The sequence below is a fragment of the Calliopsis andreniformis genome, chromosome 2 (genome assembly GCF_051401765.1).
Source record: "Calliopsis andreniformis isolate RMS-2024a chromosome 2, iyCalAndr_principal, whole genome shotgun sequence".
Lineage (NCBI taxonomy): Eukaryota > Metazoa > Arthropoda > Insecta > Hymenoptera > Andrenidae > Calliopsis > Calliopsis andreniformis.
The window spans coordinates 13,885,853-13,901,996 of record NC_135063.1 but is presented as its reverse complement, the minus strand read 5'-3'; the positions used below and the strand labels follow the sequence as shown (position 1 = coordinate 13,901,996).

General features: G+C 49.6%; 1 protein-coding gene across 4 annotated transcripts in view; it reads left to right on the top strand.

The window, feature by feature from the left end:
- LOC143185668 (uncharacterized) overlaps positions 1 to 16,144 on the top strand; it is a 185,052-nt gene that overhangs the window by 102,514 nt on the left and 66,394 nt on the right. For all 4 annotated transcript variants that reach the window (XM_076388865.1, XM_076388881.1, XM_076388872.1 and 1 more), the window contains exons 2-3: positions 14,516 to 14,616; positions 14,718 to 14,935. In XM_076388865.1, the coding sequence (XP_076244980.1) occupies positions 14,516 to 14,616; positions 14,718 to 14,935 (319 nt within the window). The remainder of the gene's footprint in view (positions 1 to 14,515; positions 14,617 to 14,717; positions 14,936 to 16,144) is intronic.

Genomic DNA, 16,144 nt, shown 5'->3' with positions numbered 1-16,144 from the left:
TCAATGCTAATGAAGGACCAGCTCTCGAGCTGGTTTCTCTCTTGGCGAGCGCACAGTGGTTTCCTTCTCTCCTGGGCAGCGACTCGCGTGCGAGAGAGACTCGAGTCCAGGATGCTGGAGTTTTGACGGGGAACGTGGGCGTCAGGTAATAGCGAGACCCTTATTAATGGGCCTAGACAGACGTCTCTGTAACGCCCCGCGAAACTCCTGTATTTTATGGCTCGTGATTGGACACGGAAGCAGAGGCCCTCGAGTTTGATGGGAACTCGGAAGAACTTAATTTACTCAATTATTCTTCAGACTGTCCAATTTTAAACAGCAATTATCTCCGACTTCGCTCGCTCGATTTTATAACTTTGAATCTAATTCCACGCGTGAAGTTTCTCTCGTCTTCTCGCTTTCAAAGATCAAAGGCTCGAGGCCTCCGCCGTCCACCTCCACATTTTTTCCAATCAATTATTCCAGTCCCCTTCACATCCTGTGTTTGCACATCGTTTCGCGCCTGAGAGGCTCGAGAGTCGCGTGCCCATTCGTTCGAGACTTGCAAATTGACTGGCGCCGTGTTAGTCACGTTTAAACTAATCGATGAGCGACAGTCGATCCTCGGATTCCCGCGACCGTGAGAAATCGTCCGTAGACCCTCAGCTTCCCTGTCGTACATTCTGTAGATATTTTCCAGGGAATCGCTGGGATTCTCGAACCTCGAGTGCCATATTTTTCCCGCAGAACAGCATCCTAGCAATTCCGCGTAACGCGCAGCCTGATATTACGTTCTTGCCAGAAGGCGACCGTCGCCACTGCTGCGGGATGATACATTTCGTCCGCCACGTTATACCTACTTGCTTTAATACCAGCAGCAGCTTCTTCTGCAAAACTGGGGAATTCTGGATAAGATCGATAATAAGACGCTGAACATTTATCGCGAGTTTGGTATTTCGTTTTAGTCAAAGGTAGACAGATATCCTTGAGATATTGATATAAGAAGGGAGAATGTCGATCGAGTCCTTCTGAGAACTTGCCTCCAGAGTTTTACAGTACTTCTGAAATAAGGTATCTCAAGATTCCTCCCATTTTCCAGCCACAAAACGTGATACCCCTCTCCTCTGGCGGGGTATCGCAGATAAGATACAGAAGAGGCGAGCGTAGCATTTCCCATGTACATTTTAATATAATTTGAGTCGGAGCACGGCCAAGGGAATAATCGGGACAGGATAAGACGCATGCCTCCTCATTGTATTGTACCAGAGGAATCTGGCATGAGCCAGCGGGGCAGGGGGTCGGCAGGGGGCAGAAGAAGAAGGGCTCCTTTGTGAAAGCAGCCTCAGGAAATCAGGATTGATATAGGGCTGCGGTAGGTTCGCTCGTAACTTTGTCCCGCGGTACCCGTAGACGCGGCCTCCGATCCATTAATCACCCTCGGTACGAGGCCTGAACCCTGGGTGATTAGCAGGCGTGAACACTGGCTCACCACGGATATATACGCGATTGGTCGCCATTGTCGACCACCGTGGACGTTCGCCGCGGACGATTGAGACGTCCGTCTTCTTCGCCGACTCGAAAATCCTGAACACGGAATCGCGAGCCGCCTCTTCTTCTTTCACCCCACGTTTCTTACAGCGGAACTGTCACCATCGCCATCCTGTCGAGACCCTGCCAATCGATTTCCTTCTCCTGGGAATTCTTCTTTGAAGAGATTCGTCAGTTTCGACTGAGAGAAATCTGCTGTGCTACGTTTAGATTAGGCACCTTTGGATGAGCAACCGAGTTATTTAACCTGAAGTTGATTAAAGATGTCCAAATGTTGCTTAGTGTAAAGGTAGCATAAGTGGTCGCTGTGCAGTTTGGTGCAGAAGTGGTTCGAGATGTTTTGGAGTTAGAATCTTAGGGGATCATGTAGAGATTTTTGGCGGTCAGGAGAGTTACATTTTCGATAATTTATCTCGTGTTCGGTAGGTAGTAGAGACTCAGGTTCTCGGAATAAGCACCTAATTGTTGTACAATTTATCAGGACTGCCACCCATCAAGTGCTGCGGCGATTCGTGGGTGTAACTTACGACGCAATCAAGGTGGCTGTAAATTACGAGCACTAGAAGATTGACGGTGCGTCTTTGAATACCGAGCACCTTTCCAAAGACTTTCAGCGTAGCTTTTCCGTGACACTTTTACGGGCAATAAATAATTAGCGCACGTAATAAAATAAAGCCCCTTCTAGGTGATTCATTCCTCCTTGAGAATTTTCAGTATTCAATTTCACGTGAGATAATCCGTGAGAACAAGGTCTGCTCCGTAGTAACTTGGCCACAGGAATCGTCCAGCCTCTCATCTCCATGAGAACGCATCAAGTCAGTCATTCTCGAGCAAAGCCAGCACGGGAAGGCGGTAAATCAACGACAGCCGAACTGGATCCATAGAGCCGTGAATTCGGTAGTTAGAGGCCATTTTCCCATTGCTCGAGGGGCCTCGATAGCACGTTGGGAATGATAAACGGCGGGATAGCCGGCGAAGTAGTAAAAGACGTGTGCTCGTGGTGTGGCATCCAGTAATAATTTGCTACTGGGGCTCGCGTTGCCACGTCCTTTTCATTAAACTTCCGAAACGCCGCTAATACTCACAATTATTATCTCGTATTCCTGGCTGGAGATAATTGACCGGCGGAGTCGAGTTGGAGAAATGGAGCTGCTGGCCAGCAGCGGAGGAGAACGAAGAGGCGAAGGGGGTGAAGCAGAGCAAAAGAGGCCGAGGATGGTTAGAGGAGGAGAAGATACGCGGCAGGAACGCACGGACGGCGCCGTGGCGCGCGATGATGAAGAGCCCTACGACGATTCGCTAATAACCTGCTATCAGTGCCGTAAAACGCTTTTTGCTCCTCTCCTGGCAGCGATACGACGAGGATATTCGCACGATTTCCGCGCATTCCAGCCTGGTTGTGGCAATTACACGGAAAGCACGCGGGGAGAGCGTCGCGAGCGCGACCGAGCGGGGTTTTCGCGTAATCAGCAGCCGCGGCTGGCTGCCTGCGAAGAAGAACTCGCTGTCGATTCTCTAATGGCTCGCGACGGGGTAACCTCGACTGTTCTCACGGCCTCGAACAGTGCGGAGGGTTCCACCGACGACTTGTAAATTGCTTAGCGATATTTTCGTGTCAACTCGGTGGTAAGCGTTGAGGCTGAGATACTGGAATTAGGAGGGAGTGGCTTGGATACATGCTAGGCTAATTAGTTAAGTACTGGTTTGTCTTGTGGCGTTTAATGGGTCCTATGCTTTGACTCATTTGCAAAGGGATGGGAGAATAATTTGTCGAATTTGTTTGGTTAGTCTTACAAGTGATAAATTCATTTTTCAGTTTCTGAAGATCGTAAAATACTTAAGGATAACTGGTTCAGAACCTCGATGGTGACGTAAGAAGTAACAGCATCCTAACTCTTCCTCGGAAGCTTCCCATCGAATTCACCTATAAATCTTTGGAAGACAAGAAGAACCAAGTTTAAGCACCGTGCCATTCTGGAAGATAAGATTCAGGGGATCAATAAAGACCAAGATTGATTTCAATAGCGTCCCAGGATCGCGATAAGTCTTACACCTTCCAAGATTACTGGAATTGCTGAAGACTGATAATGTGAATTCAGCCTGGAGATAAGGATGAAAGAGTACGAACAGCTGTTCTGGAAAATGAAGATGCTTCCGATTCTCCAGACTGGCCGACAGTTTCGCCTGGATGAATAAACTGTTATGCGATTCGTTATCAAAGGAACGGCCACATTGGTCTTTCTGATTGTCGCAAGGGGAAATTATGTCGCATGGAAATCGGCGTAGTTAGCGGAAGGCAAAGTGGCCGCGGTCGAGGCTAGCAGCTTGTAATTGGAATCATTGATATCGAGATACTCGTTCCCATCAAGAATTATTCAAATTAAAATGCAAATTGGATTATCAGCTGCCGCCGGTTAATGCTTCCAGTAGTCCTCTGTGCTATGCTTGTGAGTCACTGTATATTATATGACCATTACCTTCGTGGCAATCGTTTTTATCGTTTGGCTTCACCAGGATCTGATTAAGAAATCGAAGCAGGAGAGGTAAAGGAGCTCGAATTTACACCTTGTTGTCTTCGCTGTGTAATAGTCATTGATCTCTGTATTACTGGATACCGTATGCGATTTCTGAGAGTAGAAAATCTCTCCGACTACTTGAGCCGTGCCATATTTTAACATAACGATGATTATTTTATGAGCAATATCGATTCTTTGCAAATTATGTTTGATTCGAGTAATCTCGCAATTTCAATCATTGCTTCCCCCTCTTTTGGTCGAGAGGGTATAAATATCCTTGAAGGACAAACAATTTCTCACTCGTTCCGGAGCCTCCGGAGGGTGCGGATCGTCCTGACGATCCTCTGGGGGACTTCTTGGACTGGCAAGGGCTACCCCCCTCTGGACTATCCACTGGACTACTCCATGGCCATCTTGGACCTAGGACTGGACCTTGGACTATCGAGTGCACCTTCTCGCGCAAGTAGAAAGTGGTTCACGGATGTCCCAGATATTTTTGAGAAACACCCGTTAGATGCGCGTCAGGCAGATGCACAACAGGGCCTATGGGGGTGGCGTGTGTGTGCTGTTGACCCGGCATGGACCGGTTCGGGTCACTCCTTTTTTCCCTGCTTCATCGAGGCCTTTTTTCATCCCCTCCCTACGGGCACAGTTGGGATATAGCCAGGTGTGACGTCACGCGAGGAGGCGTGATAGGTTATACATTCGTGTGTGCGTGTGGGGCCCACGCGTGGACCAGGTGTGTATCCGCGGGCATCTTCGATCCCTTTGAACACTTTCCCTCGATTTCGATTCTTCAGTACAGTTCCTTTACCTGAATATAAGGAGTTGGATTCATTTTTAACACGAATTCGATTTCTTAATTTATCAATCGAACTTAATATATAAAATTAATAATAGAGTAGGAAGTAAACAACATTGAGATGGTTTAGTTTCCTCTCTCAATAGTAATTTTGAACTGCATCCTAAGTTTCTTATCGAACAAGCTCGATTCGATGATTCAACAGAGACCGCCTTTCGCTCCTCGATCTCTCGAGGCTAATTAAATAGGATCGAGGCAAAACATCGATCCCCGCGGCCGATATGAAAGCGTCCGATGGCCAGGGAAGAAGTTCGTTAAATAATCGATATCGATGCGAATCCTGGAAGCGCGAGGAATGAAATTGCTAATGTTATATCCCCCGAGGAGTTCGGTCGTTTCACTGCCAGTGTTCGGGTAAGAACTGGCTAATTAATAATTCCAGCGTATCCATCGGTTTCGTCGTTAAAATCGAACGTGACAGTTCTTTCTGCGCCTGTTTCCGCGAAACCGAGGCCTCGTCTAGATACTCGAAACACGGGGATCGTGTCGCGAAAGAAAGGATATCCTCCTCTATTCGGTCGTCCCTTAGGGATAGAAGAAAGTTAGGAATGCACGGAGAACGAGCGTTTCGGTTTCCTGGAAACCAGACGAAAACGGACCCAACTCGGGAGACATCTTCGGGGACCAAAGTGTGATTCAGGGCAGTTGATTTAATTGAATTTTACCCTCTGGATCCTTGGATCTCTCCCTACCGATTAAAAGAAGGATTCGGTGAAGCATTTCAAGAGTCATTATAGAATTCTCAAAGTAGAATATGCTGTCTGACTACCACGGAATATTCTACTGAAAGTTTCTCCTCTCGACAAATTCCTTCTATCCAATCCACAGGATCACAGAGTCAACTAGAACCGACAATGTTTCCACGGTCGAAGGGAAGAAAGTGACAAGGGTACGGCCGGTAGCGCGCTATTAGCGATTCGCTGCGAGGTTGTTCGTCATCTCACGGTTGGCTAGTCGCGGTCAGGCGCGAGCCCGCTTCACCGACACGCGACCCACACGCGGCCCACTCTCTCTCCTTTTCCCTTCTTTTCCCAACGCCTAGCTCCGTCTCGTCCTTTTCTCGCCCCGTCCCTCCGCAGCCCCGTTTTTCCTCGCGCACACGCGCAGAGGCCGCGACACCGTCGCGGGGACAAGACGGAAATAAGATACGACACAGCTGATACGCCTTCGTCCGGCGATTACGCGCTAGGTGTACACCGTGGATCGGCGATGATGTCATTTCCAACTATAAACCGCCGCCAAGTGCAGGCCAGGCCCGCGCGCGTTTTATTGAGGATACCTGGAGGATGATAACGCCACGTCGATTATCGGTTTTCGGCCGATAAACCACTCGCTGCTTTTCTTTCCTTCGACCAGCCGAGAAAGTAACGCGTCGTGGGACGTGGACGCCCATTTTTCCCTCGCTGCTCGTATTTTTCCAGGGAGCCTTTATGCTCGAGGCCCGTTTACGCACTCGGCCAGCCTCGAGTGAATACGTGGGAATTATTTATTTCTACGGCGCAATAAATACTTATTTTGGCCGCGACAGAGTAATGGTGCGAATACGGATCCACCGGCGCGCGTTGGGTGTTCGCCTCGCGGAACATAAAACGCGAACGTTCCCACGTAATTGACTTTTATACTCGTCGACCAGGACGCAGAGGAGCGTCGTTATTCTACGTTGTATATTAGAAGCTGACACTCTGTATTGTAAAATAACTGGTTAGCCATCACGGAGGTACAAAGAGATTTTCGTCGGAGGCTGCGGACAGCACAGAGGGGAATAAATTGAGTGGCATTGGGAGTAGCTCCGAAAGAAACCACGCGAAGTGGGTATTGTCGTGCACGACAACACTCAGCCTGGTTGCAAGGCTTCAATTGAAAAAGAATAATAATAATCGGTAGCTCGAGGTATGTAGGCTTTCGTGAATAGGCTTTCTTTCGACAAAACGACATTCCTCCAGTGAAAAACCACCCACGAGTTTGCAACTTCTCATCCCGTGGCAGCCGAGCAAATATTCGATCGCACGCGATCGACCAGCGCGTCGATTTTTCCGACAGCCGATTATTAATATCCTGGAGGCAGCCGCGGATCAGCATTCCCAACGACATTTCTCACGAACCGATCCGCCCGAGTCAAAAATGCCCCGCTATCGGCCGATAAAACAAGGAATTCGAAGGAACGATGAAGTGAAGGGAGGTTTGTCCAGCCTGAGCGAGCTGCGCCCGCGACATCAATCATCCTGGCCGAGTCGGGCTCGACTTTCACCGGCTGTTACGACGACGTGCGCGTACCTGCACGAAAGCGCAACGCGAGCCATTCCATCGACATTTGCAGTTGCATCTCTCCGAGCCTCCATGAATTCTCTGCCCTTGGTGCCGCTAGATCCCCAGAGCTCGGTGTCAAGCTAAAGTCGGTGCAAGCTGAGGGGATTTTTCTGAGGCGGCTTCATGCCTGAATAACTCGGTTCTACGTTGTCAGAGGCAGGAATAAAAGGAAGCGAGACAGAATCCAAGAAATAAAGGAGATCGCAACGGGTTTATTATCGTAAATCTGTTGGAGGGATAATTATAGCTCGATTCTTTTGGATATTCAGGTTTCCCTTGGCGAAAGATTAAGAAATTAAGGTTTAACGAGAGTTTCGGTAAAATTGCAGAAGTTATAGATTCTCGAGGAGAGAGTAGCAGTGGAGTTACGATTTGCACGATGGAGAGGTATAAATATGGATGATCCTCCCGCGAAGAAACTCGTCGCGATAAATTGCGGATGCTCCGCAAGTCGATTTGCAGCCCCATTACTTCGGCCAAAGTTGCACGGAGGATTTATCGCCTGGAATCTTTCGGGACGGTGAAATCGGTGCTTCGTCTTCCAAAGTTCGATCGGCTTGCCTCTGTTTGCCAACAGATCGCAAAATCGATCGGAGGATTAAGCGAGTGAAAATAAAGAATCGATCTGCTGTCTCGGATCATCTTGTATCACCGTCGATTGTGAAGTCACTGAAACCAATTGCAATTTCGAATCTCTGAAAGCTGGGAACCTTGGAGTGTTTCGAGAAAGGAACACGTTTGGAGGAAGAACCGGTAATATATATTTTACACCAGAGCACTGTGGCTTACTTACTTACTCAGTATATAAGAAGGGATCTACTATTTATCTGTAGATAAAGTGGCTTAGCAGTTACAAGTCGAGCATAATGTGGGCTGTTGGCAAAGTATTAAATCGAAAGCAATGTTGATCTTCTGGCCAGTAGCGTCAAGCGACCGAGGATGATTCAATCGGAATCGATTCGCGTTCTTTCGTCGGCTTCACGACGTTCCGCCCACGGTGGATCGCGATCCACCTGGAAGAACGGGAGGCGAACAAAACGAGTCAATGATCCAACTGTACACTGGTAGGATCAACTGTTCGACGATGATTCAGGCAAATCGATCCGCAACGGACTCTCTTTCGTCAGCTACATAACGTTCCGCCCACGGACGATCCTCGCGATCCCATCGAACCGAAAAAAAATAGAAGCACAGTATGAGCAGAGGTGCACCGACATCGGTAGCGTCGATCGTTCCCTACATGCTTTTCTTTAATAACGATCCCTCGAACGGCATGTCGTCGATATGCCGAACAAGCTCCTCGATTCGATCGGGCCCAGTCGAATCTTGATTCCTGGGCGAAATGAGTATCGATAAGGCTGCAACGTGCTGCAGGGGTACACGTTTTGCATTCTGAGATAGCCGTACCAGTTACATTCCTCGGCCGCGCTTCCTGGGCAGAGGGGAAATCAGCTTGGAATGGTGTCACGCTTTTACTGACACAGTCTTCTTGCCGTGACAATGAGAATTTTTAACGACACTATTGCTACCGTATTAAAACACTCAAATCTCTAACCCAAGCAAGTAGAATCGCCCTGTTCATGTCAGACACCCTGTTCCCTTCAACTCTTCGAACCAGCAGAGCACCTCGGTACAGTCAACTCAGAGTTAAAATATAACACATGTAAGATTCTTACGAGAGTCTGTACCTACCCGACCCACCCGCGAACACGAGGAGTCAGCGTCCGCGCGGCAGCGTCTGGCAAAAAATAGGGCCCGTTGAAAAGTACCATTGATCCAGCGCCATATTTCTCTTGCTGGACTTTATTGAGGAAGCGAGGGGGGAGGGTGGGTAGAGGCGGGAAGTATTGAATTCATCGGTACGCATTGTCGACAAGATATACGAAGCTGAGGGTTACGGGTTAAGTGGAGCCTGTACCCACCGGTAAATAAGTCTCCCCGTTGCGCTGTAACCCGTGTAGATGTGTGTTGTCTCGGCCCTTTACGTGTCTGGAAAGTGCACGCTGCCGGCCAGCATAGGCCAGCCACGCTTTCACGGGGCAATTTATAATCGTACGGGTTCAATGGAACCCGTGTGGGACGGGCAGAGAACAAAGGGACACCCCGTTGGAAGCTAGGTGGTTATACCCGACGACCGAGGCACCACCTCCGCGCGGAGCTTGGTTAATCGATGATTAGCCGCCTGGGAGTCCCTTTGACTTCTCAGACTGACGTGTCTGACCGCTGCCAGGAGGCACTGATCCCCGGCTGTGTTAGGTATTGAAGCGGCAGGTCTGACTAGGAAGCCTCTTTCTACTTGAAATTCCAATGGGAGCGCTACTGCGAGCTCTGCCTAGGCCTAGTGGAAGTCTGTGTCTTTCTAAGCCTCGCTATCTTCGAGCTTCCTGAGTCCAACGCTGGAGAAATCATTCAGAATTCTCTTCCACTTTTGACCTTGCTCTTCATTGTAAAGGAAAGTAAGAAATAGAGGGAAGATTTCCTAACCCAGATCTATTTTTTTGGGAATAGTTTGTGCAAGATCAGTTCTACTAACTTTACTACAATTAAATCTGTACAATGTTAGTATGTTCATGAATCAGCATACTGATTTCATCAGGTCTGCTAATTTAATCAGACAATTTCCTGACAGGTATCTTGGTTTCTTGCACAAATTTTCTTCAAGAAAAATTGCAGATGCTCCTTCTGCATCTTGCTTTCCTCGAAGCTCTTCACCGACTAGGATAGAAGAAAGCGTTTCAAAAAAAGGGATTAAAGACGTCGAAGGTGCAGGGGCTCGTGAATCATCACGGATTACGTTCCACGAGAACACGGAAGTGAATTTATTACAGCCGTCGATCCCGTTGCATGCTTTGCTCTACGTTTGGACTGTTGGCTACGCCCACAGCGAGCAACGAGCTCAATAAAAGTTCGTTCATTAACGCCGCTGATTTTTGGACAAAGGATCGAACACGGTCGGGGCAAGGTTGCCTCGACAGCGGGTAGAGAAGGGCGTCTCCGTGCGTGGACATTGTTTGTACGTAAGGTTACAAGAACGAAGCACAAAGCGCCGGTTCCAGTTGACCTATGACCCTGCCTCTAATGAGCGGCAAAGCACGGCTATTGTGAACGTGCCTCTTTTACCGTGCCTCTCCTCTGCTCTCTCCTCTGCTCCCTTCTGCACCGAGGAGCTTCAATTATTTCGACGGTGGTTAGTGGATACTCTGTATGCATCCTGCATAACTAGTTGCATGGGAAACTGCAGCGAATGGGGAATATTGCGATTTCCCTAGAGTATGAAAGTTCTGACAGTGAATTGGAGAACAATAGAGAAGTTCGTGAAACTGAAACTTCGCAGTGTTGTCGGGTATAAATACCAATCGGCCTGAAGCGCAGATTACATAGAGTAGAAGCGTCGATCACTGCCAAGTAGAAGCATGCCAGGTAGAATCGCCCCGCATCCCTGAATAAACAATCAGCAGGAGTCCTCTATCCGCATAAACGCCAAGTTTCGCTCGGCACAAAGGCCGTTTATAATTAAATAAAACGGTCAATCAAGCCAGACCAAACAACACCATGCCGACGCCGCGGAACTTTGTTTCACCTACACGAAGGAGCGTGAAAATAACAGCGTATGCACTTAATGCAGCGTGCACCGAGCCGAGCGTGCGCTCACGCAGACGAGAGGAGGAAGAAGGACACCGTGGCGAGAGAAGGAGAGGGAGGAAACGCGTCGGTCTCAACTGGGTCGATCTCTCGATGCTCTATAATCCAGCAATGCCGCCGACAAATGGAGTGCTAAATAATCTCTCGACGAGAGCGGAAAAAGGAGCAAGAGAACGAGAAGGAGTCCCGGAGCAGAGCGTCGCTGGGGTAATAAGTCATCGAAGAGCAGCGTCGAAGACGATGCTGAGACACGTATCTCTCTGGCGAGATCCGGTTCCCCTCGGGGCAATTTCGGAAATTGCCACGATTAATTCTGGAAATTGCAAGCATTCCCTCTTATGAACCTCATCGACTGAGATTCGTGAATATCCTGACGGGCATTCGAGACGAGTCCACAAGTAGCCGAGTTTAAATGCCATGAAAACGGCTCTGAACTCAGCCTGCGGATGCTAGAAAAAATATTAAGATGCTACCCTTATGGAGGCACTTAATTAAATCCCAAGGGCAATTGAAAATGAAAAATGATCCCTCGAGATGGTATTACAGCTTGCATAATCGCGAGGGGCGGCTTTTCCACGAAAGACTGTCCGCCGCGGCGTCCTCGGCGAGCGTCCACGTCGATAGTAGGAAGAGTCAAAGGCTCGGCGGTTCTCCGAAAGGGCCGCGAACAACGGGAAAAAAGGAGAGAAGAAAGGGGGAAGAGAAATCCCGAGGCGAACCGTCGCCGTTCTTGTCGGCCAGCCAGACGGCAGCAAAGGGGAACACCCTGTACATGCCAACGACATTCCCGAAGTGCAGCGTGCAGTTTTTCGCGGCTACCAGCGCGGACCCTGACGAGAGAGTGACTCAGAGGCTCCGGTCGAACCGCAAGGGCGAACACGCACGTGCTCCACTGTGCCGGCGCATGCGTGAGCACGCACACGTGCCCCGAGACCTACCTGTCCACGTGTACGTTCCGCGAGTGTACAGGGTGTTTATCGCGAACCAGTCGCGAGACGTCGATTCTCTACGATGACCTTTCACGCAGCGAGGGTGGCCGACGAAGGGAATTCGAAAGAAAGAGGAAACTGTTCTCTAGCGATTTCGCCTTTGTCGCCTCTTCGTGGCGGCATGTTCCCTATAGAAATATAGCTTTGCTGAACCATAGAATCCCATAAAGTGGAACGGGATAGGTCCCCTCTATGTTCAGAGAAACTGTACAGGCAAAGACTTCTCTCGACGAGAATCCTTCAAAGCGAATTTAGATAAACCAGCAATGCTCTCGTAGCCTTTCTCCACCATAGAAATCTAAAATAAAATCTAAAATCCTCTGCTTCTCATAGACCACAGAAAAATCCCCAGAAATCCCTAGCCACGCGAAGGGCGTCCAGATGAAAACCGAGCCACCCAGTATAGGGCCCTGTCGGATGCGTGTGGACTTGTACACGTGTACACGTATACTCGCGGGCATGTTCCGCGGACGGCCGCGTCAGTGTGCAAGTGGATCGAAGATCGAAGGATCACGAGCGAGGAGAAGAAGAGTAGGACGTGGCGCAGAGGAGGCCCGAGAGGGACAAGGAGAAAGAGAGAAGCGCGAGATTTATTTGCCCGAATTTCGACGGGCAGTCGATGCCGTGGCCGCTTCCAAGGAATGCATTTCGCATTCGGGATCTTCCACGGAATATGTTCCGCCAGGGGGGCGTCCTGGGCCCCCGATCAGCGAAACCAGTCACCGAGGTTTGTTATTGTTTTCGTGGGTCCAGGGACCGTTCTTGCGACTCGCTGGCTTTCCGTAGGTCTTCTCGAAAGCTGAGCTCCCAGGGCTCGCTGGTTTTTCTGCTCGGGGAAACTAGTCCCAGGTTCCCGCGTGAAACCAGTAGTGGCAGCTTATTGGTATGATGTATAGGGCGTGATACGGAAGGCAATTAGTATCCAATGGTGTAGCCCCGAGCCGTGTATCTCTATATTATCGTAATTATGCCGGGAGGACTTTGGTGGAGGCTCGCGTGGAACCAGTCGGGGATATTACCGCCGTTTACGTTCTGTCATTAATATAGGTGCGTTTCATGTTCGTGCTGAGAGCAATTTCGACTTGCTGCTCGATTAATAAGGTAGCTCCTGTGCCTTTCCTCCTCGAAGCAGGAAATTCAGGGTGGGCGATGTCCTGAAGAGCCCACTCGATGTGGAGCCCGCAGTTCTGCCAAGAACTCTTAATAATCAGCGTCAGCTTCTGAGAATTGTCATGGAGGTTGAGTGAATAGAGGCCCCTCGCGTCCACTGTGAAAGGTGTCGTCTGATCAGAGAGCAGGCAGCCCACGACAAGGCTGCTGCAGCGTTATCCGATCGAGGCATCGCGGATCAGCCGTGATGTATCGTTTCCGATCGTCCCCCCCTCGAATCGGTGCTATTAGGGCGTTGGCATCGGCGACGGTTTTTATCCTCCGAACCGAGGGATTCTGAGGCGCTAGGCGGGACGTGCCCCGTAAACCACCGCGCTGTACAGCGTTTAACTAATGTGTCGGACCGGTTGGGATCGCATTGATCAGCCCCGAGAGGCTAGATTTATGTCGACGAATGATTCACGGCGTGATTTACAGCGGATTGTTCGGCGCGCGCATACTGATTGACCATTTATTCCGTTCTCCAGCACCGCGGCTCACTAATCACTTATTGGGTTAAGGTGAAATCTGCCCCGTCGCCCGTTCTCCCTTCCCTTTAGTCCTGCTTCGAGCTGACCCGTTTCTCTGACCCACCCTGAAGGCTGCAGGAAGCTCCCGCTGAGAGGACTTCAAGATATCCAAAGAAAAACCAAATCCGCATTTTCTGTTGCATAAAAGAGTCCATCGAAGAACATCGCATCCCCCAATCCCTGAATCATCACCCATCACCTTATAAATCGCCATCTCTCGACGGGGATCCTCATCAGGAAGAAAAGAGCACCCAGAAAATAGAGTTTTTCCTCGACTATTTAAGAGTCGCGAGCAAAGACTGCGACGAACCCGTGTCTTCTGTCGGGTAAGGAGTCCGAAAGTCCCGCGGGAGCCCTCTTCCTCCTTTTTCCGATCCGCCGTCTGCCTCCGGTTCTCGGTGGCTCGATCACGAAGGCAGGGCACGCGTCTCGACCGTAGAATGTCGTCGTAACGAGGTGTACCCACCCCCCAGCCCCCGTCCCCTCGCGCGGAGAGAGAGATTTCTCGTCCTTCGTCTGCTCCGTGTCCAGAGGTGATCCCTTCCAGCCAGGGACGAACGTTTAAATTAGGCAGGGAATCCCGCGGAATCCACGAAAGAAACGGGCGGCCAGCATTCCGCGAGGTTTTGATACGCCTTCGAGCTATTGGTCGTCGGGGTACCATTAGCCCTTATGCGGTGGGAATGACTACTCGAGGGCCCAACCGGTCAGCCTTCGCGCGGTGGGTCGTACGCTTGCACACTCTAAATCCTATATTTAATCGCGACGAATTCACCCCGTGATCGATGGGGTCGCCGATCCAGGAGGGCACGGATGCACTCGTGGACAGAAAAACCCTTTCCTTCTGTTGGTGGCTCTGGCCCGTTTAAGTGCCGCCTCTGCCTTTTTGCTCGGTGGTCGTTTGGAATACGAAACGTGGTGGGAGGGTATTATTTAGCGATTGTCGAGTTCCGATGAGAGGTTATTAAAGACTCGACTTCTGGTGTGTTGCAGAGTCTGGCCACAGGTTGGACAGCGGCTCCCCGTTCTGGAGGATTCAGCTCGATCAGGATCTTCTGGACACCATCAGCGCGATATACCCGGAGTGGTTTAAGGTAAGCTGCTTGTCCTTTCCCCGTGGCCCCCTCGTACCGATCGGAGGCCTTGCCAGCGTCCTTGAACGAATCCCGGATAACGAGGTGCACTCCTCGTGCAGGACTATACTAACAGCCGTGCCTCGACTTCCTCTTCGTCGAGCACTTCCGGCGGTCAGTTGAACAGTGAGGGCACCGTGGTTGCCGACTCCAGCACCGTCCTTGAGCATAAGGTCACCAAGGGTGATTCCAAGTCGAAGTCAAAGGCGAAGAAGGCGGACAGCCTCAAGGACAAGGAGAGGGACAGGAAGGAAGCCAGGCGCGAATCTAAGGACGAGAGGTGACTACCTTTTCGCCATTTTGCTAGCTTTCGGCTGATTCTGGTCAATGACTGACCCTTTCAAGCACTTTACATTGATCCATGTTGACTATTACCATATTAGCATATAATCTTCCTCGATAACACTAATAAACCTAACACTTCACCTAAACGTCCAAGGAATGTCTCCTTTTTATTAAACGCTCATATTTTCAACGATAAACGCGTCAAGACAAAAAGACAGGGGTTTCACAGCTAGGCTACGTTCCCCCGACCGATCAACCCATAATTTGGTATCGTAATCGGCCCGCGAGAATATAAACGCTCTTAACGACTAGCCTCTATCTCGCCTCGTGACGAGCGATCTCTTCTCGGTACATACTTTTGTGGTTACGAGCTACTAACTCAGTATTAAAATATTTAATCGCCCACTTGTAATTTTCTCTGAACTTTCCGCTTATCTTCCTCGCGATATTTTATTCGCCTCTCTCCCTCGAGTGACCCGGTTCAGAGAGAGAGGGCACAGAGGGTGCTGGTCGCCAAATAAATTGTCCGCCCTCGTTCGGACGAGAATATCATACCAGGATATTTAAGGTGCAGGAATGTCGCGAGATAAATCGTATCGATATTATATCGCGGGTTATCGCGCATCGTAACTCATCTCGCGAAATACGCGATGAACCAAGCGAGATACGACGAGCGTCTACTGAGGAACGCTGGCAACGCGAGTAGCACTTAATAAAGAACGCGATATCTCGGCGTGGCCACGGTAGTAACGGAGTTTCGAAATTACTGCCGAGTACCTGTTTCTTGATAAACTTTAATTGGATACTTTTGTCTCGTCGCGAAGGAGATTCCTTGCTGAAATTGTGTTATCGGTATAACGTAGTAAACTGGTATGAGCGTGGAGGATAAACGGGCGTGCTAATTATGGTAATAGTGATTAGTAATTGGGTAACTGGCGCCGTGTAATTGAACTGGATCTAAAGATTTGCTAATGATCTAGATTAGAGTCATTGCGTCAGTAATAAGACACTTGATATGAAAAATAGAAGAACAGCTATAATTTGCATCATGATCTCCCTTGTAAAATTAAAGTTCTTTTCCTCAGACCCCAGTACCTCATCTGCTTATCCTCGTAGAAGCTCCTACACCCTGAAGACAATTCATTCTTCACGCCTAATTAAAAGAAACATCTGCCTACCACGCATGAGGCACGCCTCGGCAATC